This window comes from Camellia sinensis, chromosome 14, assembly GCF_055761805.1.
Source record: "Camellia sinensis isolate YWXY chromosome 14, ASM5576180v1, whole genome shotgun sequence".
NCBI lineage: Eukaryota > Viridiplantae > Streptophyta > Magnoliopsida > Ericales > Theaceae > Camellia > Camellia sinensis.
Window position 1 is genome coordinate 135,956,419 of NC_138974.1, and position 26,909 is coordinate 135,983,327.

Sequence of the window (26,909 nt, forward strand, 5' to 3'; positions counted from 1 at the left end):
GAAGCAAAATGCAAAAATGCATTCAAATTTGCCTGTCCGCTCGAGCGGACATTCCCCCACTCAAGTAGAGAATGCTAAGTTTCAGAAGTTTGGTGAGTCTGCAAATATACTGTGATCCGTGTTTTCACGCTCGAGCGTCCATTTCCCCGCTCGAGCGTACACCCTAGTGCGGAACACGTCATATAGAGTCCCCGCTCGAGCGTCAATTCCCACGCTCGAGCGGACCTCGCGATTTCAGATTCTATAAATTGACAAGTTGCTCCAAATCTAAGATTACCCCTCCAGATCTTCTTCTTGGGTTCTAGGGTTTATATCTGGGGCTATTTTGCTAGTTTTCTTTGATGTTTTCATTGAGTATTCAACTCATGGTTTAAGAAGCATACATCAAAGGTTTGTTTGTTTATTCTACACAAAAGAGAGAGTTGTTCTTCAGTAGATTCTGGGGAATTCGAGCCTGAACCTTTGGTGGATTCTAGAGTGGCTCATCATCAAGACAATTCCGAGGTGAAGACGGGGTTGGAAGAGGCACATAGGAGTTGGTTCAATTCAGGCGTGGATTTGCTAGGTAATTGAGAGTATACCTGTGTAATTCATTTATATCTTCTTAGTGGATTGTTTTATGGCTGTTGCCCGTGATTTTTTTTTATCACAATCGGAGGTGCTCCAATTGTGGTTTTTCCACGTTAAAACCGTTGTATTGATTTGTCTTGATTGTTTGATTGGGATTGTTTTGTTGCTTAAAATTGATACATAATCACAAATCAATATCTAGCGGATTTCTAGATTTTTCAAAGGCTCTTTATGCTTTTTGCCTTGGAGTGTCATGTGATACACACAATGGGTGTCGCACATCAACAAAGTACACTAAGGCGCTTTATGCTTTTTGCCTTGGAATGATGTATGTCACGTGACACACACACGAAAGGGTATAATTGACCACTCAATGTTACTAAACAAAGGAAATAGGATCAACTGGTAAGATATTTCCCCACTAATAGGACTAATCAGAACAATAGAAATAACCTTAGGACCAATCGGTAAAACTGTTTGTGAGATAGGATTTATTGGTAAATATCCCTTTTAATTATATCTTTATTAATGATGGGATGATAAAATAAAATCTACATAATTAAAGATGTGATTAATCAAAAGTTGACACTTATCATTTCATATCATCAAAGTAGGTCCCACACCCATGTGTGAGATTTTGTAAAACATTTGGTAGTTTATTTGCAACCTTTAGCATTTTCCTTTCTTTTAAGAGTAATGCTAGAGACCCCAAACAATCTACCAAATGTTTTACGAAACCTCTCACATGGGTGTGAGCCCAACAAACATGTAGGTTTGTATAGGTCTCACACCCATGTGAGAGATTTGGTAAAACATTTGATAATTATTTGACCTTTTCCGTTTATTTCTTTAATTATTTTAACAAAATAATAATAATAGTAATAACTAGTTTTCCAAATATGATCGCACAATGAATGAAAAAAATTATTAATAGACAGAACGTTATGCGATCGACTATTGATTTCATTCATGCTCTGACACGTATCATCAAGTATGTTTGTAAAAGGTATCCTCAAATGTATTACCAACAATTGATTTGATTATCGTACATCATTAAACTTACAATATAGCAAGTAATAATCAAACTATGATATAATTAGTTTACCTCCCAAAATAAAACAAAACAAAACATTATTATCAGTTTAATAAATCAAATCAAGCTTTCATGTCATGAAACATACTAACCATCGCAAAGGTCGTCTTCTCAGAACCATTCTTTCCCATGATTGCCTTGCCTGAACCTTCTTGAAAGAAGAAGAAATAAAACTCAAAATCAGATAAATATCTATAGACATTCACTCACATTCCATTTGTTTTTAAGAAAAATATTTTCTTGAGAAAAAAGGTTGTGGAAAATATTTCCTAAAAAAATATTTTGTAAAAAAAAAAATGTTTTGTTTGTTTGGTTGCGACACTAAAAATGATGTGCTAGTAGTTGTGGTAGTAACAATGTTTGGTGTGGTGGTGGCAGAAGCGAAGGCAGTGAGAGTGCAGACACATTGATGGCAACGATGGTAGTAGTGATGAGGTGGTGGCGGCGGCGGCGGCAGCGGCAGCGGCAGCAGTGGTAGTACTTAGTAGAGTATTGAGTTAAAACTTGTTAGTCACATGAACTCTTGAAGGTTGAAATTGTTAGTCACATGAACTCTTGAAGGTTGAAATTGTTTTCAATTGAGAGAGATTTGATCTCTATAAGACAAATTATCGTTTAGTTAAAGATATAAGATGGGTTCAAATCTTTGATGGAAATGTGGAGTTTCTTATCGGCAAGCAAAGGGTAACTCATAACTATGGAGACTGTGTTTTAGTCCACTCTTCTATTAGAAGGAAAGATGAACAAATGATTTAGTCAACTTAATCATTTGAAGTTGGGTTGTTGTTCGCCTTTGATTTTATTTTATTTGTTTTGTTTTGAAAGATAGTTGGTGAGTACTTTAAGATAACAAATAAGGAGGAGCCACCATCTGCGTAGGCGTTGAGAAACTATGCGAGCTTTTTGTGGCAGGTGAGGAAGAACCAGTGAACTGCTAAGGAGACAGTGGCGGTGGTAGAGTAGTGGTTGGTAGGGGTAGTGACAATGGTAATGGGGTTGGTAAGATATAAGTTTAAAAAATGATCTTCACATTTAAAAAACTGAAAACATTTTTTGCCCAAATAAGCTTGTTTTCCATTAAGCACGAAAATATTTTTGTTGAATTGGTAGCATAGTGGTAGAGTAGTGGTTGGTAGGGGTAGTGACAATGGTAGTGGGGTTGGTAAGATACAAGTTCAAAAAACACTTTCCAAGTCTAAAAAATTGAAAACGTTTTTGCCCAAATAAGCTTGTTTTCTATTGAGCACAAAGAACAAACATTTTTTCCCAAATAAACTTGTTTTCTATTATGCTCCAAGGTTATTTCAAAAAAATTTTGCCCAAATAAACTTCTTTTCTATTACGCTCCAAGGTTATTTCAAAAAATTCCAAAGGTATAAGGGTTTGATCCCTTGACAACTCCAACAGGTGCGAGACTCTTACCACTGCGCCACTTTGTGTCCTCCTTATTAGGGAGGACACATCTATTATTTATTATATTATTCAAATGTATACCCAAGTGCAGTGTCATAAAAAAAAAAAGAAAAGAAAAAAAACTATACGTATATAAATCTAACTAGGTGGATGTCATCATCTCACTTTATTTTGAGGTTCTTAATTTCATAGTGAGAGAATAAATAATGTCCATTTAATTTAATTTATATTTTTTATGAATTGATAATGCCACTCAATTCGATATATATTTGCACTTATTCATCTAAACAAGAAGCAAAATGACTACAAAATGACTACTTCAAGAATAAACAATATAATTCATCAAATCAATAATTAAAAACTAATAATTATCAAGTTATGCCAAAAACTAAAATATGTCCATCCAAAACAACACTAAAAAAAATTCCAAAGCTCAAACAAAATTCTATAAAACCCATTTGAAATATTCAAAATATGTCTCAAAAAAAAAAAAAAAAAAAACCATTATCTAAGAATTACGATAAAAAATAAAACAAAAATACTACATTTCAATTCTGTGGGGGAGGTTGTGAATAACTACAAAATTTTAAAAAAGTTTCATTATCTAAGAATGACTCGCCCCTCGTGGGATTGAGCTCTCCTTCATCAAATGACATCCCCTAAAAAAATAAAAATGAATAAGTGTGAGAGAATGTATTGGAATCAATTTATTTTTTTTATTAAAAACAAACTACATGACAAACTTAAATTGCATACCTGAGAAGTTTGTGGATTAACTGATAGTTGTGAAGATAAAAGGGTAGACTGTGGGTAACTTGATGAGCACGCAATGTTAGTATCGTCAAGCTTCAAAAAATTGTGACCATAATTCGTCAATTGTGGCCAACAGGGCATCCTAACATCCTAATTCATAAAATACTATTAGAAGTAAATATACTATTATAAAAAATTTAAATATAAAAAATAAAATCTAACCTGTGAGCGGCATAAAGAGGAACTTTGAACAACTAACGTGTTGTTTAATTGGTCAATTTTCTTAACAAATTATAACATTTATCAATACATTGCATGAGTCAAAAAGAAAGCAAAAATTAGAATCAATTAGGTGAACAATACCTTACTAAGGCCGGTAGGTTGTGAAATAATTTTTGTCCTCTTATTAGTCTTCTCATGCCAAGGTTTTAATCTACGCCCACCCTTCTATCCACCTTTTTTTTTTTTAAGCCTTTAACTCGTGCAAAGTTAGGATTAGAACTCATATCAATGTTGCTTCCACTACCACAATCACCAAAATCATCAAACGATACCATCATTTTATTCACTTTTGTACACAGTTCCTTAATCCCTTCATCAACCAATTGATAAGCAGGCTTATACACAGATGCTTAAGTTGCTAGCTTTACCATCCTAGGACAAAGATCCCTGTAACGTGCTGATATCTCTAACTTGGGATCATTCTCATCCACTTCAACATTTCCTCCCTTAATTTCACCACTCTTGGCATCTAATCTCCATCGACTTAATATGTACCTCTTAGGAATTTCCATAACATTCATTCTATCAAGTGCTTTAATTGCATGACCACGTAAAATTCCAATGTTTTCAAACTTCTGACAAGTGCAATGAATTTTTTGACCAATTTTTTCTCCTCCTAACTCATTACTTCAATATTACCCTCCACAATATACTCTCTATCATCACCATACAAGCTAATCATGTACCGAACTTCTCCTTTTAACTCATGGCATTGCTTCACTTGACAAGAAAGAGACATGTCCAACTCATTATGAAATAAGTCAAAGATAGGAGGGGTGTACAATTTCGCAACTTGGTTGAAAATTGGAGACCTTTCAATTTCATTCTCACCAATTGTTGTCTAGAATTATATATAGCTTTTACTTCTTCGTACCGCTTATCTACAACAATCCGATTGAAGTAGGTAAAAAATTGAACAATATTATGATCAGCTTGCAAATACCTCTTTAATGCTACGTTCAAGCTTTCTCTACGTTGGGTGCTTCGCATTCCTGCAGTGAACAATTATTTCATGTATACGTGCACCCATTGCTCTCTTTTTTCCCAAGTCTTCTTCATCCACACATTCTCATACAAGTTGTATTTATCAATCAACGAATCCTAAGCTTCAATTAACTCGTGTTCATCCTCACATCCAAAAATACAAGCTTTGAAATCACTACCAAATTTTGAACCACTTTTATACAAGTACCCTAAATGCTTCAAAGCATTTTGCATTAGGTGAAAAGTGCATAATCCATGGAAAATCTTAGGCATGACTTCAGATATTGCCTTAGTAATTGCCTGATCTTGGTCTGTGAAAAAACTGGTACGCTTTTTCTCTGACCTTGCATGCAAGAAGGTTTCAAATAACCACTCAAATGAAGCTATAGTTTCATCATATAATCATGAGGCACCAAAAATCATTGTCTTTCTAAAGTGGTTAAAGCCAGTAAATAAAGCTAGTGGTCGATACTCTTTATTTGTGCGAAATGTTGTGTCGAATAATACGGCATCACCAAAAAGTTCATAATCTGTAATCATCTCATGGTCAGCCCAAAAAATATTAGTAATCATCTCATCCACATCCAATTGAATTGCATAGTAAAAATATGGATTTTCAGTTGCTTGTTGCTGAAAATATCTTAACATACTCCCAGCTTCTCCGTATTGCAAATTTCGTTCTCTTTTTCCACGCAAGTAGCTTTTTGGGTCTTCTCTCCTGAATCCCAAATTTTCTTTTCCCCCTGCTAAGGCACTAATGAGATCATGTGATGCTTTAAGAGAGATACCAGTGTCATCAGTTATATCAACATTCAAAGCCTGAGCCTGACGTAACTTTCTTTGAGATGGTATCAAATGTGTGAGGAAATGCAAATGATGGTTGTGATTGTCATCAAACTTTTTCACTATCCACTTCGACAAGTCTTGATCCAAAGATACATACATAAATGCATTACACTTTGTTCTTGTATCATGTTTAGGGTGATTTACAATCATGTACCATTTATCTTTTTCTTTTTCTCCCTCCTTACAGCAAACAAACTTCCTGTTAATCATAGCACCATCTTTTGTACTTTTGCTATGGTAATTTTTCTAATGTCAAACCCAATAATCCTTCCATATTCATTATAGAATTGATATGTGACTTCCTCTGAATGAAATTCCATGCCAAGACATAGTGTTTTATCTTTGGGAAACTCCCTCATATCTTTGCTACAACCCTCATGTTCACCATTCTCCAACAAATCTAAAAAATTGAGAACAAATATAAAAGGTAAGATTTTTTGAGATTGTCATGACATAAAATTTATATAGATGTCACTGTTAAAAAAAATAAAATAAAATAAAATATTATTCTTTGTTTATGATTTTTATAATTTTTTATTCTACTTATCTAATAAGATGCCAAGTTTTACTATTAAAATTTTTAAAATTATCTTTTCTAATTTTGAAGTAGCATAACATATTGGCTAGAACGTAATGCCTTTTGATTAAAAAAAACAAAAGCTTCATACTTACCCACTTCTCATCTACATTCTATCTTCATCTCTCTCCCTTCTCTATTCTCGCCTTCCCACTTACCCACGTCTCCCCTCCATTCTATCTTTATCTCTCCCTTCTCTGTTCTCACCCACCTCATTCCCTCTTTATCTCTCTCTCCCTCCCTATTCTTCTTCTTCCCTACCCTCCCTCCTCGCTCACTCCTGAAACTGCTACTCTCCAAGTAAGATCACTCTGTCATAAAAGAGACTTGTTGAGTTCCCTCTCTCTCTCTATCTCTCTCTCTACTGTGCTTTACAGACAATCTGATCGCATTGCAAAATTTGATCTAGGGCTTTCAAAACAATGATCTTCAAGGCGCCGTCCAGGTAAGATCACTCTGTCATAAAAGAAATCTGTTGAGTTCCCTCTCTATCACTCACTCTCTCTCTCTCTCTCTCTCTCTCTCTCTCTCTCTCTCTCTCTCTCTCTTTCTCTATTGTGCTTCATAGATGATCTGATCGCATTGCTGAATTCGATCTAGGGCTTTCGAAACAATGATCTTCAAGATCACTCTGTTGTTTGATTTCTATCACTTTACTTTCAATTGATCTCTCAAACAGATCTAATCAACTACTTTCTGGCGATTTCTTGCTATCACTCTGTTCTTGCTTGCAATTGATCTCACAAACGATTTCTTTTCAGATTTTCTCTCTGTCGGGCTGTTCTGCGTCACACTAGAATTCTCTCACTCTTCTCAAACTAAAGGTAAAGATCACTCTGTTTACTACAATGATTTTCATTTTATTATGTTTGATTGCTATCACTCTGAGTTCGTTTATCACACCCCTATTTTTCTACTATTTTCTGATTTTCTCTCTTTCATTTACAAACTAATTAAATATGGTGACTATGTACTTTGTCAATCTATAGATTGTATAGATTTTAATTAGATATAGATTGTATAGATTTTAATTGGATATAGATTGTATAGATTTTTTTATAGATTATATAGATTTTTTACAAAGAATCTGGATATAGACACACATTCTCATATTCTTATAGATTTTTTATTTGTGAGTATTTTTTTATTTTATTTGAGATAATGCAGAAGAATCTGGATTAGTTTTGGATATAGACTGTATAGATTTTTTTACAAAGAATCTAGATATAGACACACATTCTCATATTCTTATAGATTTTTTATTTGTTGGTATATTTTTATTTTATTTGAGATAATGCAGAAGAATCTGGATTAGTTTTGGATATAGATTGTATAAAAAATCTAGATATAAACACACATTCTCATAATAAATTCAAAAAAGAAAATCTGGATATAGACACACATTCTCATATTCTTATAGATTTTTTATTTGTGGTATATTTTTATTTTATTTGAGATAATGCAGAAGAATCTGGATTCGTTTTGGATATAGATTGTATAGATTTTATTTGGATATAAATTGTATAGATTTTTTATTTATATATAGATTTTTACAAAGAATCTGGATATAGATTTTTTATAGATTTTTTCCAAACATTACAAAGAATTGTATAGATTTTTTATATATATTATTTTTGTGAGTATATTTTTATTTTATTTATAGCGATTCCGGTATTCCTTTTACTGTTCTGTTGCATTCCGGACTTTGGTTCCGTGGAGTTGGTAGTTGTATCTACCTTGTTGTCGTCCTTTGATTCCATTTGTTTGAGTTATAGGTTGTGTTGGGCTTGGTTGTTACAGGTTGGTAGAGCTTTGGCTCCCATTGTTGTTGCCCAGTTTTTGTATGGTCCGCTCGAGCGGGTCATTCTGCGCTCGAGCATGGTTTACACCCTTCCAGTATTTCGTGTCCCTGCAAAACTTCTGCAGGTGTGTTTTCTATGCTCGAGCGGGTTTACTGCACTCGAGCGAGTCGCGCTCGAGCGGGCTTGTTGGCGTTCGAGCGGGTAGTTCTTTTTCTGAAAAGTTCTGGGAGATGAAAATCTATGCTCGAGCGGACTGGTTTTCGCGCTCGAGCGGATGTACTTTATTCTTGTGTCTTGGCGCTCGAGTGGGCCTTCTTGCGCTCGAGCGTGTCTAGATTTTTGTGCATGACGCTCGAGCGTCCTGTTCTTCGCTCGAGCGGGAATGTCGTATATCAGAAGGCAGTTAGGCATTTTGAATCACTTTTTACATTCACTCTCTCTCTCTTACTTTCCCAAAACCGATTTTGAGAGCCTCTCTCTCTAGAAACTCCCTTCTCTCTAGGGTTTGATCTAGTTAGAGTGCTTCCCTTACCTTTGGCCTTTACAAAAAAGTTGTTGATCGTCGAGGGCTATCTTTTGATCCAAGAATCTCGAGATTTGGAGCATTTCCATTTTCTTCATGTCGGCGTTCATTTCACTAGGTAGGTTCATAAACTCTTTACTTGCTATTAAGCTCGATCTTTCATAACTCTTCTGAATCTGTTTACTTGCCATCTGTTGCCTTCTATTTTTGTCTCTCTTCAAGTTTTGAATTGTTTGAATGCCTGGCATTGTTCTTGTCATATCCGCTTTCTGTTGCTAGTATCATGTCTGGTTCATTACTTTCTTGTTCTTTGCATACTTACTTAGTACCTGTGTACGTGGCTTTATTCTTTGAACTTTGTCATCTTCTTGACTCTGATTTTTCTCTTCTTGTTTTTCTTGTTGTATCTCCAGATTCTTACCTTCGTTTCTGTTTTCTGCATAGTCTTAGAACCATGTCCCTTCTTAAAATTGTTGTCGAGATAATGGTAGAGAAGCTCTCCCAGCTGACTGCCAATGCTGAACCATCGTCAACCGTTGAAGTAGATTAGTCCGGCGTTCTTACCCTAGTCCCTAGTTCTTAGGGTCGTCATCTTTGTACTTTTGTTTTCTTTGCATTTGTAACCTTTTTTGCTTCTGAAAAATGTCTGTTGTTGGCCGATGTTAACATTCCTTGCTTCTTGATTATCATTCCTTCTTCCACTGTTTTTGATAGTCATGTCGGGTAATTGACTTCTCGGATGGCCCTGGGCTCCAGAAGTCTATCTACTTCTTCTTCTACTGCTTCGACGTGCATCAACGTCGGTCTTCTTGCTCGTTGGATTACAGGTTTGGCCGACCTGTCGACGTTCAGTTGGTGGCAAGTGACCTCGGGGTCAATGCCAGGCATTTCGTAAGGTGTCCAAGCAAATATCTCAATGTTTACTCTCAAAAAAGCTTTCAATTCCCTTTCTTCTTCTTCGGCTAACCCTGAGCCGAGAAGAAAGAAACATTCTTCATCCCCTTCCTGGACGAGGATTTTCCTCAGTGTCTCTTCACTCTTCTCGGCTGGCTCCTTGCCGACATCATCTAGGACCTCTATGTCCTCATTTTCAATCTCTAACTGCTCTGGTTCTCGAATGCTGCAGGTGAATTTCATTGCTGCCATGGAGCAATTCTCTGCCTGTAGTTGATTCCCTCTGACTTCTTTAATCCCATGTTCTATTGGGAACTGCAATAGTTGGTGCAACGTTGAGGGAACTGCCCCCATTGCATGCAACCATGGCCTTCCCAAGATGATATTGTATGGCGAGGGCGTGTCAATCACCATGAATTCTGTCTTGATCTTCTTCTAACTGCTTTTGCATGATTCTATACTCAGAATATTTTGCATGTCTTATGTACTTTTCCTTCTTTGTGCAATCTTCTCGGGGTGACACACCTCGGTTATGCCACCTGACGTTTTACTTCGGCAAGTACTTGTCCTGTAAACTGCTTTCAAATTTCAACAAGGATAAACATATACTAGTTTAATCTTAACTTTGTAAACTTTTTCTTAAGTTATAACAAGTGCTAAACAATGATCTACTTGTAAATTGCTACAAATTTTCACAAGTGTTAAACAATATATATCGGCTTAACTTCAACTTGTAAATTGCTACAAATTTCAACAAGCGTTAAGCATCATTTCGGTTTAACCAACTTGTAAATTCACACAGAATTTCAACAAGTGTTAAATATCACATCGGTTTAACTTTAATTTGTAAATTCACACAGAATTTCAACAAGTGAAGATAAACAATTATCTCGGCTTAACTTCAACTTGTAAATTGTTACAAATTTCAACAAGCGTTAAGCATTACTTCGGTTTAACTTCAACATGTAAATTGCTACAAATTTCAACAAGCGTTAAGCATTACTTCGGTTTAACTTCAACTTGTAAATTGCTACAAATTTCAACAAGCGAAGATAAACAATTATCTCGGCTTAACTTCAACTTATAAATTGCTACAAATTTCAACAAGCGAAGATAAACAATTATCTCGGCTTAACTTCAACTTGTAAATTGCTACAAATTTCAACAAGCGTTAAGCATTACTTCGGTTTAACTTCAACTTGTAAATTGATACAAATTTCAACAAGTGAAGATAAACAATTATCTCGGCTTACCTTCAACTTATAAATTGCTACAAATTTCAACAAGCGTTAAGCATTACTTCGGTTTAACTTCAACTTGTAAATTGCTACAAATTTCAACAAGTGAAGATAAACAATTATCTCGGCTTAACTTCAACTTGTAAATTGCTACAAATTTCAACAAGCGTTAAGCATTACTTCGGTTTAACTTCAACTTGTAAATTACTACAAATTTCAACAAGCGTTAAGCATCATCTCGGTTTAACCAACTTGTAAATTGCTACAAATTTCAACAAGCGGTAAACATCATCTCGGTTTAACCAACTTGTAAATTGCTACAAATTTCAACAAGCGGTAAACATCATCTCGGTTTAAGCAACTTGTAAATTGCTACAAATTTCAACAAGTGGTAAACGCATTCTTCTTCTCTCTGCCCCCCAGTGTGAATTTAAAATCCACTTGGGTTCTCATCATACATGTAGCTTCGACCTTGTTGCCGAGGTTGAATTCAAGTCGAGGTTGTCGGCCTTGGTTTCTCTATTGATCTTACTTGGCTCCAACCTGAGTTTGATTTTCGGCCTCGCATCGGCGAGCCGTTTCTCTTTTCTTGTTTCGACGCCTTTGTTCCCGGCATGTGCTCCTCGGCCCTAGCATACTTCTCAATTCTGGCCATCTTTAGTCTAATCTTGTGTGTTTCCTTTTTATCTTCTAGGATCTGAGATCTGCTCATTGTACTCTTCTCTTCTCGGACTCAGGTGCCGGGATCTGCTCACTCAGGTTGAGCTCTTCCTTTCTCGGACCTACTCATCTAGGCCGAGATCATGTCTTCTGGGATCTGGGATCCGAGATTTGTTCACTCAAGTTGAGCTCTTCTATACTTGAATGTTATCTCCTTCGGAGCGCTCATGCCCCTGTCTTTGCATCCCTTCTGGTAGGGTCTTCGTTCCTCCGCAGGTATCTATCCTTCCATACCTAGAGGTCATCTTCGTTATAGTATCCGCTTCGATCTGTTGTTTTTGGTGCGTCACCTTCCTGGCCGGCGTCTTTCACTCCGTGACTCTGGTCACGAGTTTCTGTGTTGCGGTCGTCTCTTCAACGTCGAGGTTGATAGGTCTCCTACTCCCAACAGGAGCGTTGTCTCCAATCTGATCTTTCTGTCCGTCATTGGCCATCTATTCTTCTTTCTTTCATTGGTCATCTATTCTTCTTTCTTTCATTAGCCATCTATTCTTCTTTCTTTCCTTGGCCATTTATTCTTCTTTCTTTCATTGGCCATCTATTCTTCTTTCTTTCATTGGCCATTTATTCTTCTTTCTTTCCCACAGACGGCGCCAAATTGTGTGGGTGATTTTCTGACCACACTGCCCGCCTAGTAATCAGTTGGAAAAGCACTGGCAGAATAGATAGCCTCTAGCTAACCTGCAACAGAAAGAGAAGTCTCCGGCGGTAGTTCAACCACCCGGGGGCACTCCGACGATCAAGTCAGTATATCTCTCAAAGATAAATCAAGTACTAAACTCACAAGTTTGAGTATCAAAAGCATACCTTAGACCCATGGGGTGCCTCTCTTTTATAGCCAACATAAACCTAGTCCCAATAGAAGTCTAACTTCTATGGACTCAGGATTACTGCTAATCTTGGACTCCCAGTATGATTAGGATAAACTCTCTAAGAGTCTTATCTTAATACAAACTGAAGTTTTCTCTCATTCTAGGACTCTTGTCCCTTATCTAGGTTGAGTTCCCTTTTCATTCTAGGACTCTTGTCCCTTATCCACTTATCTCGGATTCCGATATCTTCGGAGATAACCTCGGCCTTGCCGAGATCACCTCGGCGTCACGACCAGGACACGTGGCACCTCGGCTGACACGTCGGCGTCACCTTGTCACGTGTTGGTACTCAGAAAATATATCCCCACACTAAGAATGAGTATATAGTGTAATTGCAGTGTTGCCTTTGCCTGCCACAAACTAATACAAACATATCACTACGCTGCTGATGCAGTGCATGTGTTAGCCAAATATCGGTATATATTCGTTATTTTTAAGCATCATTGTCGTTGTCTCTTCACATATAATTATTTATTAAGTCAGAACAGTTGTAATCTTAACACTATTTAAATTTATTTTTTAATTTGATAAAATCACAAATTTATTATAAAAATTTGGAGTTCTTACAAAACTCTTTACGAAAACTCATTTTTGCCTGTATAATATATAACTAGATAGATAGATATGCATAAATAATCTATTTGTAATGGTAGGATCTTAACAATATTCATCCTGTGGACAATTGTAATTAAGGCCATCCCTAGTGTATGCCCGTGCCTAAAGACACGGTATAAATAATGTTAAGATCAAAATACAGTTATAATTTATATGTATTATGTTCAAATTTATGGAGTCTGTAACATTTTTTTAATAAAAATACTGAAAAAATTATAAAAAAAAATATTATTTTTCTTATGGATTAAAATATAATTTGTTGAAAAGAAAAAAAGAAAAAAATTGAGGTCAAATTATATTCAAATGAATTTTATAATTAGAGTGAGGTAACAGATAGTAAAACACATGAGCCTAAGATCCTAACACATAAAATAAAATAAAAAAATAAATCTAAAACTCTGCACCACCCACCCATTGTCCTTTCTCGCGCTCTCATTTTCTCATATTTCAAATTTTGGAACACACTCATTCTGTCTCTCTCTCCTCAAAACACACTTTGTTACCCCAATAAGAGGGCAAATCTATATAAAGACCAAAAAAATAAAATAAAATAAAAAATTATTAAAATAAAATAAAATAAAATCATATTTACAGTAGTTAAAGAATTAAAATAAAATAAAATAATCATGGTAGAATGATCCCCAAGTGGTTGTCCTTGTAGACTTGCCTTTAGGTAGAATTAAAATAAAATAAAATTATATTTACGGATCGTTCAGTTTAATTTATGGTAGAATTTTTGTATTAAATTTTGGGTGTTAAAACTTACAACATGATAATTTCGATTTATATAGGTAAGTCTTACTTAACTATTTAGTCCTTTTTAATTATGTAAGTGGTAGAGATTTTCTTAAGTTCATCTTAATAATATTATGTACTTTAAACTCAATTGATTAAATTATGTTTTATTCATAATTACTTAATATTGTAATTATAAGAGAATTAAAAATATTTATAGCATATATCACCACACAAAATATAATATTTATAATAAGAACATATTACCATATCATTTTACTATTAAAAAATTTTAAAGTGATATTACAATATATTTTATATTAATTAGTGTTGAGTTGCTGAGCATCCATAGGAAGCAAGCCCACATGGGAACCCCTCCCACTATTTCTCCTATCGCCATCAATGGGCAGAGATTTTCCATCCCCTGCCTCTCTGTCTCTCTCAAATTTCACCATTATTGCTCAAGATTTAAGCTTAGAATGGGAATGGATTTTGCAAAACCTTTTTTCTCGGGAAAAAAACTCACAAAAAGAAAGGTATCAAGACGATATAAATAATATTGAGATCAAAATATAATTTTAATTCAAAAATATTATTTTTTTAAAAGAATTTTTAATAATTTTGCTTGTACCACACATTATACAAAATTCAATTAAAAATAACAACTCTGCCCGAGCTTAATGTAAATTAAAAAATAAACATAAAAAATTTATAATGTTCACCAATAAAAAAAAATAGTCCTCTATTTTATTTCACCAATAAAATAGTGAAATAGAAAAAAAACATGTAACAGAAAAATTGTTTTGCAATTATAAGAAAAAGCTTTGCCTACTACACTCTAGTCCTCTATTCTTTTACACCCACAAAGACCAGACCAGGAAAAGTCATATTCAGCCGAGAGATCCAGTTCCAAAAAAGAAAAGAAAAGAAAAGAGAAGGCTGAGAGATCTCACAAAGGCAAGTCATGTTTCCACCTATCTCTCTCTCTCTCTCTCTCTCTCTCTCTCTCTCTCTCTCTCAGATCATGACCCGATAATATGCAACAAAACATACTTTCTTTATAGCTTTTCCACTACCAAAGAAGATTGCAGATTCTTTTCTTTCTTGTTTTTGGATTGTTGAGGATCAAAAAAAATATATATATATATATTCAAGAGGAAAATCTCCATTACTGGGTTCCTCCAAGCAAAGATCCATGGGATTGCACGAAGTGATTCAATTCCACCACTGGGTTTTCTTTTTGATGGACGACTTCCAATGTTCATGCGGCCATACTTTGTTTCTGGTGTTGCCTGAAGCATTTGGACAAAGAAAAAGGATATCAAATTCATAGTATGTTAATTTTACAATCAACCTCACTTATTCCAAGTGGCATTGATAAAATTCACCAAGCTCCTCAAGAATATTACAGAACAATAAATGAAAAAATAAGCTTCAATAAGATAAAATATGCACATTAGAGCATCCCCAATCCTTCACCAATTAAAGAAAAGTGAGCTCCAATCATTTCATCAAACCTGTATCAAATCAAGGGAGAGGTAAATTTTTCACCAAATCAAGGTTGAATCAAATCTTCACCAAATTTTGAAGTCATATTTTTACTCGAATTTGATTAAATTTTAAAAAAAGATTTGGAGACAAATTTCTTTCATCAAACATTGTGATAAATTTTGAATTTTTTCAAAAGATTTGGTGAAAATAAAGAGTGAGGATTGGAGTGTTCCATACCAGAACAAAATTTCACTCAAATTTGATGAAATAAGAGAGAGCAAGGATTGGAGATGCACATCAGGGAAAAGAATTATTCAAGTGCAATCTAACTGACTAACGAATCAACAAACATAGTTTTATGCCCTTTGCAAATGGGGAGGATTATGCTAGAATAATCTAAATGTAGTCAAGGAACAAAAGAGATGAAGAATACAAAGAAAACAGTTATAAATATTCAAGAGAAAAATATTCAACAGATGAAACAACACCATCAATTTCTTCCAAACAATCTGCAATTCTTCCTTTGCAAAACCCATCTTCCCACATCAACATTCTGCGCACACACACACACACAAAAAAAAAAAACACAATCAACCCATGACCCACTTTAATTACTTGCTCATCCAAATAGTACTTAACCTCAAAACAACATAAAAAAAAATAGTAAAACAAAACAATTAGCAGAACCCATCTCTTATTTTCCTCCTCCGCCGTCGCCACCACTCTGGCGAGCTCTTGGAGAACCAAAACCTTCGATGTCCGCATTGCGACTCAAGATGGATAGCAACAGTTAAAGAACCGAAACGAAAACCAGAGAGTTGAAATTAGAACTCTCCAGAGAAGGTTTGAGAAAGGGAGTTTAAAATCAAGAGGAAAGAGAAAGAGAAAGAGAGAGAGAGAGTGGGGTAGATGGGCAGCCTTTATGAGACGTGAAGGAGAGAGAGGGGAGAGTTTGGGCGGGAACCAATTGGTCGGTACATTTGAAAGGATTGATCTGAACCATTGATATAAATCTAGGATTGATATAAGCCATTGGATCAAATTGTATCTCTCATACATTTTATATATTTTCAAAAACCTTTCTCCCTTATTATATAGATATATATATACATGTAATTACTATTCTCATCGCTTCCCCCATCTAATCAATTCTCAATCGGACCCTTGAACAATAATTTTATCCATAATTGCTCTAATAATACGTCTGTGTAATTTGAAGTATGACCAAATTTGTCTTTAGTTAAGAGATTTAAATAGAGTGAGTCATTGCGGGTTCATCACTAAATCCATATTGATTTATTGTAAGACATTTAAAAAAGATCATCTATATAAAAAATTAAGTTGATTAGATAATTATACTTATGTGATCATATTACATTTATCTCTAGAAAATGAATAACAAATATGATTTTGAGAATAGATCATTAATTATATTGAAGACACATGTGATCTAATCATTTGGCTACAGTTAATGTGAGGCCCCTGACTTTTTTGTAAACCTTATTAGGTCCCTAAATTTTGAATTATTATAATAAAGCCCTTAGTTCGTCGATTAATCGCAAATTAAGCCCTAGGACTGAAAATGCATCACGGGCGAATCCATACAAACCCTAATCGATCCTGGAAGCTTAGAAATCACTTCTAACACTCTAATATTAACTACTTAACTCTCAAATTTTAGATTAATCGCTATAAACCTTAACTTTCAATTTTTACAGTCATCGTTCGGTTATTTACCTTTAAATTCAAAGCAAGATAATACAAACTGAATTATTTTGAAATAGATACTTTAATTGAACCCAAGCCCGCACATTTTATTAAATCACAAATTGACCCCAAACAAGTACTATTATATTTGTATATATATATATATATATATGCACTTATACCCAAAAATCTTTTTTTAATAATAATGTATTTTGCAATTTCCAAGATTTGTACTATATATATATATAACATGTCCATCAATTCACCATCACATGGCTAGCCATCATACCCCCCCTAGACTATAATCATTGTACTTTAAAATCTCTTGAAATCTTGGAGCAATAATGATTTTGGTACCTATAAAGATTTGCTATATTTTTGTGTGTACTTCTAAGATATTTACATTAGTCCTAGACCTAACTAGATCATAATTAAATATATCATTAAGGTTCTAATCCTCCTCATTTCATTACATTTAATGTGAAGCCTCGGAAAAATGTATTTTTCCTTAAAGCCCCTCAGTTTCTTAAACTATTTCGAATCTTGCCGGATAGCATTTTTAATTTTTATCGGAACAGGAATTACACTAGCCAGATTAGGTTCCCTAACCTAATTTAATTTAATTCTACATAAGTAAGGTTCCAATACATGAGTTTAATTCCAAGCCCTCACTTCTTTAATTAAATTCTAAATTTACCCAAAACTAGTACTTGTACCTTGTACCTTGGTATACCATCAATCTTGCAATATATATGTATATAGGTATGTATACACCTTGAGGAATGTGCCTAGGACATAAAATAATAAAGAAATTTCCCTTCACCCTTCCCTATGGCTAGCCTTCTTAGAAGAAAGTGAGAAGCTAATTTCCAAGAAACATCATCATGATATTCTAGGAAACCCAAACCTAGTGACCTAGACCTAGGGTGCAAGTTTCAAAACTAGTTCCCTTTTAACTAAGTGTTGCCTAAATCATTGACCAAGCCTCCCTAATCCCTTCCATTTCCTTAGAATCCAAACAAATCCTAACATTTCCATCCATTTCCAACTAAGGGACTTTTTAGACTTTTTGCCTCAAAGGTTTGTCTATAAATACCAACACATCCCCCTAGCTTGCAAACACACATAACACACTCATCCACACACATATTCTATTAGAGAGAGGGAGGAGAGCAAGAGAGAGAGAAGTCTAGAGGAGGAGAGGGAAGAAGAAGAGAGTTTCTTGTGCAAAGCTTAGTAGGTAAGCCACCAACACAACCTTCTCTTCATTTTCTTTTCTAATGCATGTTCTTTTTAAAGATTTTAAGTGATGTTTCAGATCTGTTATTATCATGTTCTTATGTTAAAAATTCTAAGATTTGAGTATTGTTTCCATCTCTCATGTATTTTACCCATTTTGGCACAAAACCATCTTCTTTTGTACACATCTCTCAACTTTTCAAGGTTACTCTCTCAAACAAATTTTCTGAGTTAAACATGTGATAGTTATCATATTTTCTTCACAAAAGAAATGAAACTTTCCCATGGTGGAACCCCCTTTTTATAAATTTTCTTGTTTCGGACATTCTACCTTAAAACTTGTTTTTTGCAGTCAAATTTCAAAAATTCCAGAAAAATGTACAAAAATATTTTGAACCTCTATTTTATGTCAAAACCTTCCTTAAGGAGTTAGCTTTCAAATAAAATTGGTTTCATCGAAAAACATTGAGCGGTTTGCAAGAAACTCAAGTTTTCGTAACAGTCGACAGATCTGGGCAGATTCTGGACAGATTTTGGAACAATGCTGGACTATTTTCTAAATAACTTAAAATCGGGAAAAGCAATCCCATTTCTGAAAAATGTTCTAGGAACTAGATCAAATTATCTACGAACCATAGGAAAACCGAGTCTGGTGGATGAACCTAAGTAGTTCTTCCATATTAACCTTCATGTGATGTTAAATCTGGAAATTTGTTATGTTTGGATGTTTATTACCCTTGTATTCATGAAAATGTTTAATGGCCTATTATCATATCTTGGCAGAATGTTGTATGGGTATGTCATGTTATTTATCTTCTTGAGGAAGCATGCTTATGTGAATCTCATTTTATTGTTTAGTTGGACTAACCTTGACTTAAAACACTTAATTCAACGGGAAACCTAATTGGGAGGGTATTGGGTTTTCGAGCACTTGAGTAATGAAAAGATGAGAATATGTGATATATGGATTGTTGGGATGCGTTCCCTATTTGAAAGTTTAAGTCTTGCGCAAGTGGTTTTCGGGACCCTTGAACGGAGCGGTTGTATTCGGACCCTAGGTGGTTTGGTGTAAGGAGGGATTCGGGCAAGACCCTATTTTTACCGTCTCTTTTGAGGCCCTGCGGTTGGCGCTACGCGGTATATAACCGTTGGTAGGCATCCAAGGTTAGTTCTGCAACAAAGCAGCAAAAGAGGGGGCATACCGAATAATCCGCGTCAGATTCTTGTGGTCGGGAGGACGAAATCTCTTTGGGGGATTTCTAGTTACTAACTTTTGACTCAACTCTTAATGTATTTATTTGTTTATTGAAGTATCATGCTTTATTACTTGATGTTATAGTTGTGACTGTGTATTGGACTGGGAAAAAGGGGTAGGGTGTGTGTGTGTGTTTACTAGGCATTCAAAGCTCACGGCGTATCATGCCAGGTGACGAAGCGGAACTCACAGCGGAAAACGACGAGCCGGAAACTTTTGAAGACTTTTGGTTATCCTAGAAAAATTAGAAGTTCTTTTTGGATGTTTTGTAAAGACTCATATAAGGATTTAAGTTTTCTTTTGGGGATGTAATGTAATGGAACAAACTTTGTAATAAAAGATATTTGTGGCTATTATGTTCTATATATGTATTAACCTTATCGTTGCTTATGAGACCTTGTGTCAATACCTTTTAAGATCTGTCAAAAGGGTAGTGCGCTACCTAAGAAAGCTGGACTTAGAATGGAGGCTATTTTGACTCCTCCGGCGATCTGGGATCTTACTTGGCTATTGACCATAGGACTCATTAGTGACTCTCCTTTGTCTGCAACCAATAGTGTAGAATCGGGGCGTCACAGTTAACGGATCAATTTACTTTTTTACCTAAATGATCTTTTCAAAAAATCCTACAAAATGAACTATTTGAATTATGAAATTGAAACTCATGATGTGTTCATGATAACCTAACAGTACGATTCAACCAATTAAGAACTAGAAAGGAGCCTAGTCCTTTAAAATAATTAGACATTCTTTCTAAAAATATAAGAAATTTATAATAATTTTAAAATTAGTTAATTAATGCCTTAAAGTACTCGTTATTAAGATTTCTTTTTTTAAATAAAATGATCACTTTGTAACCAATAGAGGTGCAAAGTTCAATTTATTAGAATTATCGTTTTTATCTTTCATATGGAATGGCTGTTTCATTCATATAATGCATTTTTCATTATTAGCTTTTTAGTAAATGAGAAAATAAAGTTTGTGATGGAATTATAATTTTATTACACGTCTAAATAACTAAGCGCTGCCTAAGAAAATCAAATATAAAGCATTGCAGCGTAAAAACTAAAAACCAAAACATTAGATTAAATCAACAAAAACGAACACAAACATCAAATAAATTCTAAATCTACATTAAATCAACAAACACAAACAAACTCTATTTTGGATTCTGCATGGACATTTAAAAAATAAAAAAAAACATATTTGATGATAAAAAAATCCAACGAAGAAGATGATCGACACCACCACGCAATTGCTATCTGCAAGACAAAACACCCCCAGCCGTAGTCAAGGGTCCTCCGACACCCAAGTAAGTCCTCTAATATTATCAAAATATTTAATGGATTAATTCATAAAGGGACATTGCGTACCTTACCCCATGAGGTGTTGCCTATTTATAATATCTAGTGACTTACCACAAGTAGTTTGAATGTTTCAGAAGTCATATCCCAAACAATCTTCAGTTGTTTAAGACTTTATATCAATAAGATTTCATATCCTGATGAGTTTTGCATAACAAAAAACACTAATGCCGTCATACCTGTGATAATCTATAACCATGCCACGTGGCAATGCCTATTCCTATATAATTCTTGTGGTTATTTTTATTTCTTTTCAATTGCCCCCAAGCTTTCATTCTCACTGAACCCAGTGAAAGAGTGGAAGCTTTTTATTGTTTTGATAAAAATAGCCGGGTAATATTGCCTAGCTAGAACCGTTTATGGGTTCTAAGGCTTATTCCAAAATGCCTAACCTTGTTAGGACTTATTCCAAAAATGTCTAGCCTTGCTGAAACTTATTCTAAGAATGCCTAACCTCGTTAGGACTTATTTTGAAAATGTCTTGCTAAGACTTATTCTAAGAATGCCTAATCTTGTTAGAACTTATTCTGAAAATGCCTTACTAGGACTCATTCCAAGAATGCCTTACTAACCTTGTTACGAGTTATTCCGAAAATACCTAACCTTGTTAGGACTTATTCCAAGAATGCATAATCTCGTTAGAAACTACCAAAACACCAACTTGGTTATCGGCAAACAAAACCCACTCGGTAAGGAATCCCACTGTCGGACAAACCACCAACCTACTTTGCAAACATTTTCAAAGTTGGTCAAACCTACCAACCCACTTTACTGAGCAAAACCCGCTCAACAAAGATTTTCCAAGTTGGTTAACCTGCCAACCTACTTTCCTGAGTAAAACCCGCTCAACAAAGATTTTCAAAGTTGGTCAAACCTGCCAACCTATTTCGCCGAGCAAAACCTGCTCGACAAAGATTTTCTAAGTTAGTCAAACCTGCCAACCTACTTTGCCAAGCAAAACCCGCTCGACGAAGATTTTTCAAGTTGGTCAAACCTACCAACCTATCTCTTGCCCAAATAAACTTGGCAATGAGATAAAAATTTTAACCAATGGGTAGTGTAATTCATTTTGTCCCCATGATCTATAAAGCGCAGACTCCATCTTGGCATATTTGACCAAATAACGGTCTCCTTCTAACACAGAATAATAATGCATAAAGTTAATCCTCCACATATAACAAAAATCCGACATAGTGTATAAAATCTATGCTCCGTAGCATAATAACTGATAATAATACCTTCATGTCCAAAATGATAATACATAAGACCCATACGTCCCAGATAATAAAAATTCAATATAATTGATTTTCCATATCTCCATGATCAGAATAATAGTGCATAAACTCCATATTTGGCATATAAAAAATATGATATAATAATTGATAAAAGTATCACATGTCCAAAATACACAAAAAATCATGCTTCATGGAACTATTTGATTCGCTCCTTGAATCAAGTTTGGCGCTGAACAAGGCAAACTAATTCATGTTGACAAAGTATAGTGTGCCATAACATTGGTCCATAAGAACCTTTGTTTCAGAAATTCCAAGCCAAATTCTGAGATCCAAATACCTCAATTATTCAAGTAAAATTATAGTGATTATAAAGACATAAAAATTTATCATTTGTTCTTTAAAATAATTATTCGCAAAATACATAATTTTTTACAATGGCCATTGTGTCAATTTCCGCGATAAACAAAACAGAGCCTTATGAAAGACTTTTGTATAAGATATGGATTGTAACCTTTCAAAAGCCTTTAATGCTCATACAACTTGTTATGGATATAACTCTCATAAGTTTTATACTACAAAAATTGATAAATTGATAATTTGATGTCAATAGAATAAACGAACATCTTATTTGGACACCAGCGTGTCTTTTCTTCGGATCTAGTCATTTCTCACAAACGGTGCCAATTGTACGAACATAAAAAAATATCGTATTTGATGATTAAGAAATCCAACGAAGAAGATGATCAACACCACCACACGATTGCTATCTGCAAGACAAAACACCCCTAGCTATAGCCGGGGGCCCCCGATGCCCAAGTCAGTCCTCCAATATTATCAAAATATTTAGTGGACTAATTCATAAAGAGAAATTGCGTACCTTAATCCATGGGGTGTTGCCTATTTATAATATCCAGTAACCTCACAAGTAGTTTGAATGTTTCAAGATGTCCTATTTCAAACAATCTTCAGTTGTTTAAGACTTCTATATCGACAAGATTTCATATCCTGATGAGTTTTACCTAACATAAAACACTAATAAGAATATGACAGTGACTTCTATATTGATAAAATTGCATATCCTGATGAGTTTTACCTAACATAAAACACTAATGCAGCGTTTGATAAGAATTTGACAACTGTTATACATGTAATAATCTATAACCATGGCAGGTGGCAATGCCTATACCCATATAATTCTTGTGGTATTTTTATTCATTCTCAAATTCTAAAATTTTGAATCTACAAATTAATTGCCTAGCTTGCTTTTACATCACAATATCAGTAACACATTGATTTGTTACTAAAAAAAATTAAGTTGTTCTCTTATTTTGGAAACACAAACATGCAAAATAATAATTATCAAACCATATTCCTCTTCTTCATGTGGCCATACAGGTCCTTCGCTCCCCCTCTCCTATGATAAACTGTTGTTGAGGCCCGTGTTACCAAGGTACTAATTATCAATTGATAGCTCCTTAAAAATTATAAAGGTATATTGTACATAAATTAAATTTTGTACATCATTTTTTCTTTAGCTTCTAAACACAAAATAATAAATTTTCCATGCATTTATTAATGCAGCTCCATTATTATTGGGAGAATTTGGTGATAGGCCTCTCAATGTCTAATTTGTCCTTCAAAATGACAAGAATTATATGGATCCTTTCAAAACCCCTTAATATTTTTAAACTTGTTTTTTTTACAATAATACCCTCATATATATGTACAGATATGTGTGTGTGTATCAGATTGCAATCACTCTCTCTCATCTCAATATCTCTTCTTTCTGTCTTGCTCTTATTATTGTTGCTCTCCATTGGTGCCATCGTCACTCTCCACCAGCGCCACCGCTGCTCACCATGGAACTCTTTCTCTACCGTCTTCATCACCACCATCACTCGTCACATCCACAACCTCAGATTTGAGATTATTCACAATCGTCGTCGTTGGAAAATGACAGTTCTCGACGGTTCGCTAATTTGAGATCTGAGATACTTCACTCTCTCTCTTTGTGGTTCTGCTGGTTCATGCTTTCTTTCTCTATGTGTATGTGTGCGTATCACTCACAATTTCTCTCTCTCTCTCTCTCTCTCTCTCTCCTTCCCTCTTCTTCTTCTTCTTCTTCTTCTTCTTCTTCTTCTTCTTCTTCTCATGATCCTCTATTTTCGAACTTTGTCTCCATATTTCTCTTCCTTCTTCTCATGATGCTCTGTTCTTCGAACAATAAAATTTTACTTTGGTTCATGATAGCTGACTCTCCTATAAAGCCATTCTCGTAACTTATTTCAGAGTAAAATTTATTTTGAATCATAGTAAACTTTACTCTGATTCAAAATAAAATTTTATTATCATTAAGTAGATCAACATGTTATTAACTAGAATAAAACTTTATTGTTACAAAAAATTAGATTACATAATAAATGAATGAACCAGAGTCAAATTTTATTTTTAGATCTATGAAAAAACAAATAAAAAACTCTTAGGTAGCGTTTGGTAGAGTTTTTTAAATATGATTTGAGAATATGAGTTGTGTTTTGAGTTTGTGAGTTTTGAAATTATGATTTCAGTGTAAAAAATTTGTTTAGTGAATGAGTTTTGAAAAGAGTTTTGAATTGAGTAGGGAATTTTTGATGTGACATATGATATATGATACAAAAACTTATAACTTATAACCAAACACACAATTCAAAAATTTATTAAAAGCTTATAAATTTTTAAAAAAAATTCAAAAATATTGTTTTATTAAAAATATATATATATATATATAATACAAGTGCCAATTGTCAAAAAAAAAATCGCATTATTCAAGTCAACTGACTGGTCAACTGACCAGACGTCCCGGGTGTAACACCCTCAAAATACAACCCAAAAACATATATAAAGAAGGCAATATACTGTAGACGCGCCCCCAGGGCCTCATGCTACAGTTCGGACTCAAATGTCACGGTTCTTAATCTGATCTCACAACGTGCGATGTGAGATTGATAAATCACCAAAGAGTCCAAATCCGGCATATCGTTTTGGAAAACAGATTTTTTGTAAAGAAGTGCCAAACATGGACTGTTTTGCCAGATACAGAGTCACCACCTAAATATTTTATTTTGGGAGAATTTAGGAAACCCTGACTCATTGCCTAAAGCCACGTGTCCGTCATTACCAAAGTTGCCTCGGCTCGGGAACTTGGGTACGATTGGGGAAGGTCATCTATGAGCATCCCCGCTCGCCCGATCAAAGATCGGCCACTACTAAACATGATATCGAGTTTTTGAAAACACATGTGTTCTTATTCCGATTAATTAGCTAATCTTTACTACGTGATGCGCACAGCAAACAAGTATAGACTGGATCGCCTAATTTGGAACAAAGCATTGCATACCCGTTTGTTTGGGAAAATGGTTTGAGGTTTGCTACTCGCAAGTAGGCTAAAACACAGATTTTAATGAATTGTCCCAATTCAAGCAATCCAACCTACACCCACAGGCATTCAGGCAGTTATATCACGTAAGCAAATAGCTCATGGCAAACATGCTGTCATGTTAACACTCACATACATGCAAGATGCTAAAGCATAAACACTCACAGTGTACTCCAAGCCAAAACAAGAAACTAGTTAGTAATCATACGTGATCCTAGTTCATATTAGCAATGGCTAATGCAACGCATACAAAATGCAATTTAGAATAGGCTCGGCTATCCTAAGGATGGCATGTGAAATGCGACAACTCGATACACGTATTCAAGTTGGAATTGAAATGCTATGCAATTAGTATGATGTGCCGAGCCTGGTGCGTGCAATACGAATGAATCTATGCAAACATGCTATCATATGTATGCTAATTGAAACGTGCCCTAAAACTAACCATTGTAAACGGTTAAATAAAAGAGAGAAAGACGTGGGGTCGGAAGACATGCATCACACACACGCACGCTTATTACATAATGGTGCCCTCTCTCGGAGGGTTCAAATAAATAATACAAACCGAATAATTAATCAACTACCCTAGCCAATTAAATATTACAGAACCCTCAATTAATTAACAATTAATTACAAAACAGTCTAAGCATTAAACTAAAGAGGCCGCCGCAGCTCCGCCTCGGAATGATTGGATGATGCATGCTCGATTTGCCTAGCTCGGAAACCCGTTGCCATGCCTCTTTGCCTCTGTTTGTCCTGTTTTATGACTCTGAAGACTGCACAAGTCCCAAATATGCTTCTGAACTACTCCCTGAGCATTATGGGATGCCACCGGCCAAGAGAAAATACCACCGGCCATGGAAATATGGTCATCGACCAAAAGTGGGACCATCGGCTGGATTTTGGTAGTCGGCCGGCACTGAAAGTGGCCGACCGACCATTTCTTCCTGCAGAACACTGGTTTTGCTGCAGCAGAAGACAGACAGTGCATGGCAAGGAATTTACAAGCCAAATGTATGCACGACCACCCTCCCTATCATGCTAAGAACTCAAGGGAGTATGGCTCTCGACCCTCGGGCCACCAATCACGTATTTCAATGCATGATGGCCAAAGGTGTCAAAGCTGCATATTAATATGGAATGAATGCAACAAACAAATGAATGCTACACACTCTATCATGTTGGGTCAAGAATGTCGGTGACCGAGGATTGAGGCACGTTTCGTCACTTTAAGTACGAAACGTCCCTTGATCCTCATGTTTGGTTTGATACCCCAAACCAAACAA

The 26,909-nt window shown here is 35.1% G+C and overlaps 1 protein-coding gene across 1 annotated transcript; it reads right to left on the minus strand.

Moving 5' to 3' along the window:
- Positions 1-3,624: 3,624 nt before the first annotated feature.
- Positions 3,625-6,151, minus strand: LOC145807322 (uncharacterized). Its single transcript, XM_082905302.1, has 6 exons — positions 5,611-6,151; positions 4,924-5,103; positions 4,751-4,831; positions 4,480-4,643; positions 3,833-3,979; positions 3,625-3,735 (listed from the first exon to the last, which is right to left on the minus strand). Exons 1-6 carry the CDS (start codon positions 6,149-6,151, stop codon positions 3,625-3,627), a joined length of 1,224 nt encoding a protein of 407 aa, XP_082761428.1.
- Positions 6,152-26,909: the final 20,758 nt, after the last annotated feature.

Coding starts and splice junctions, on each gene's coding strand:
- LOC145807322 (XM_082905302.1), bottom strand. CDS start 6,151: ATGATTAACAGGAAGTTTGTTTGCTGTAAGGAGGGAGAAAAAGAAAAA. Junction 4,832..4,923: donor GGTGAGAATGAAATTGAAAG/GTCTCCAATTTT, acceptor TTTCTTGTCAAG/TGAAGCAATGCCATGAGTTA. Junction 3,980..4,479: donor GGGATCTTTGTCCTAGGATG/GTAAAGCTAGCA, acceptor TTTATGAATTAG/GATGTTAGGATGCCCTGTTG.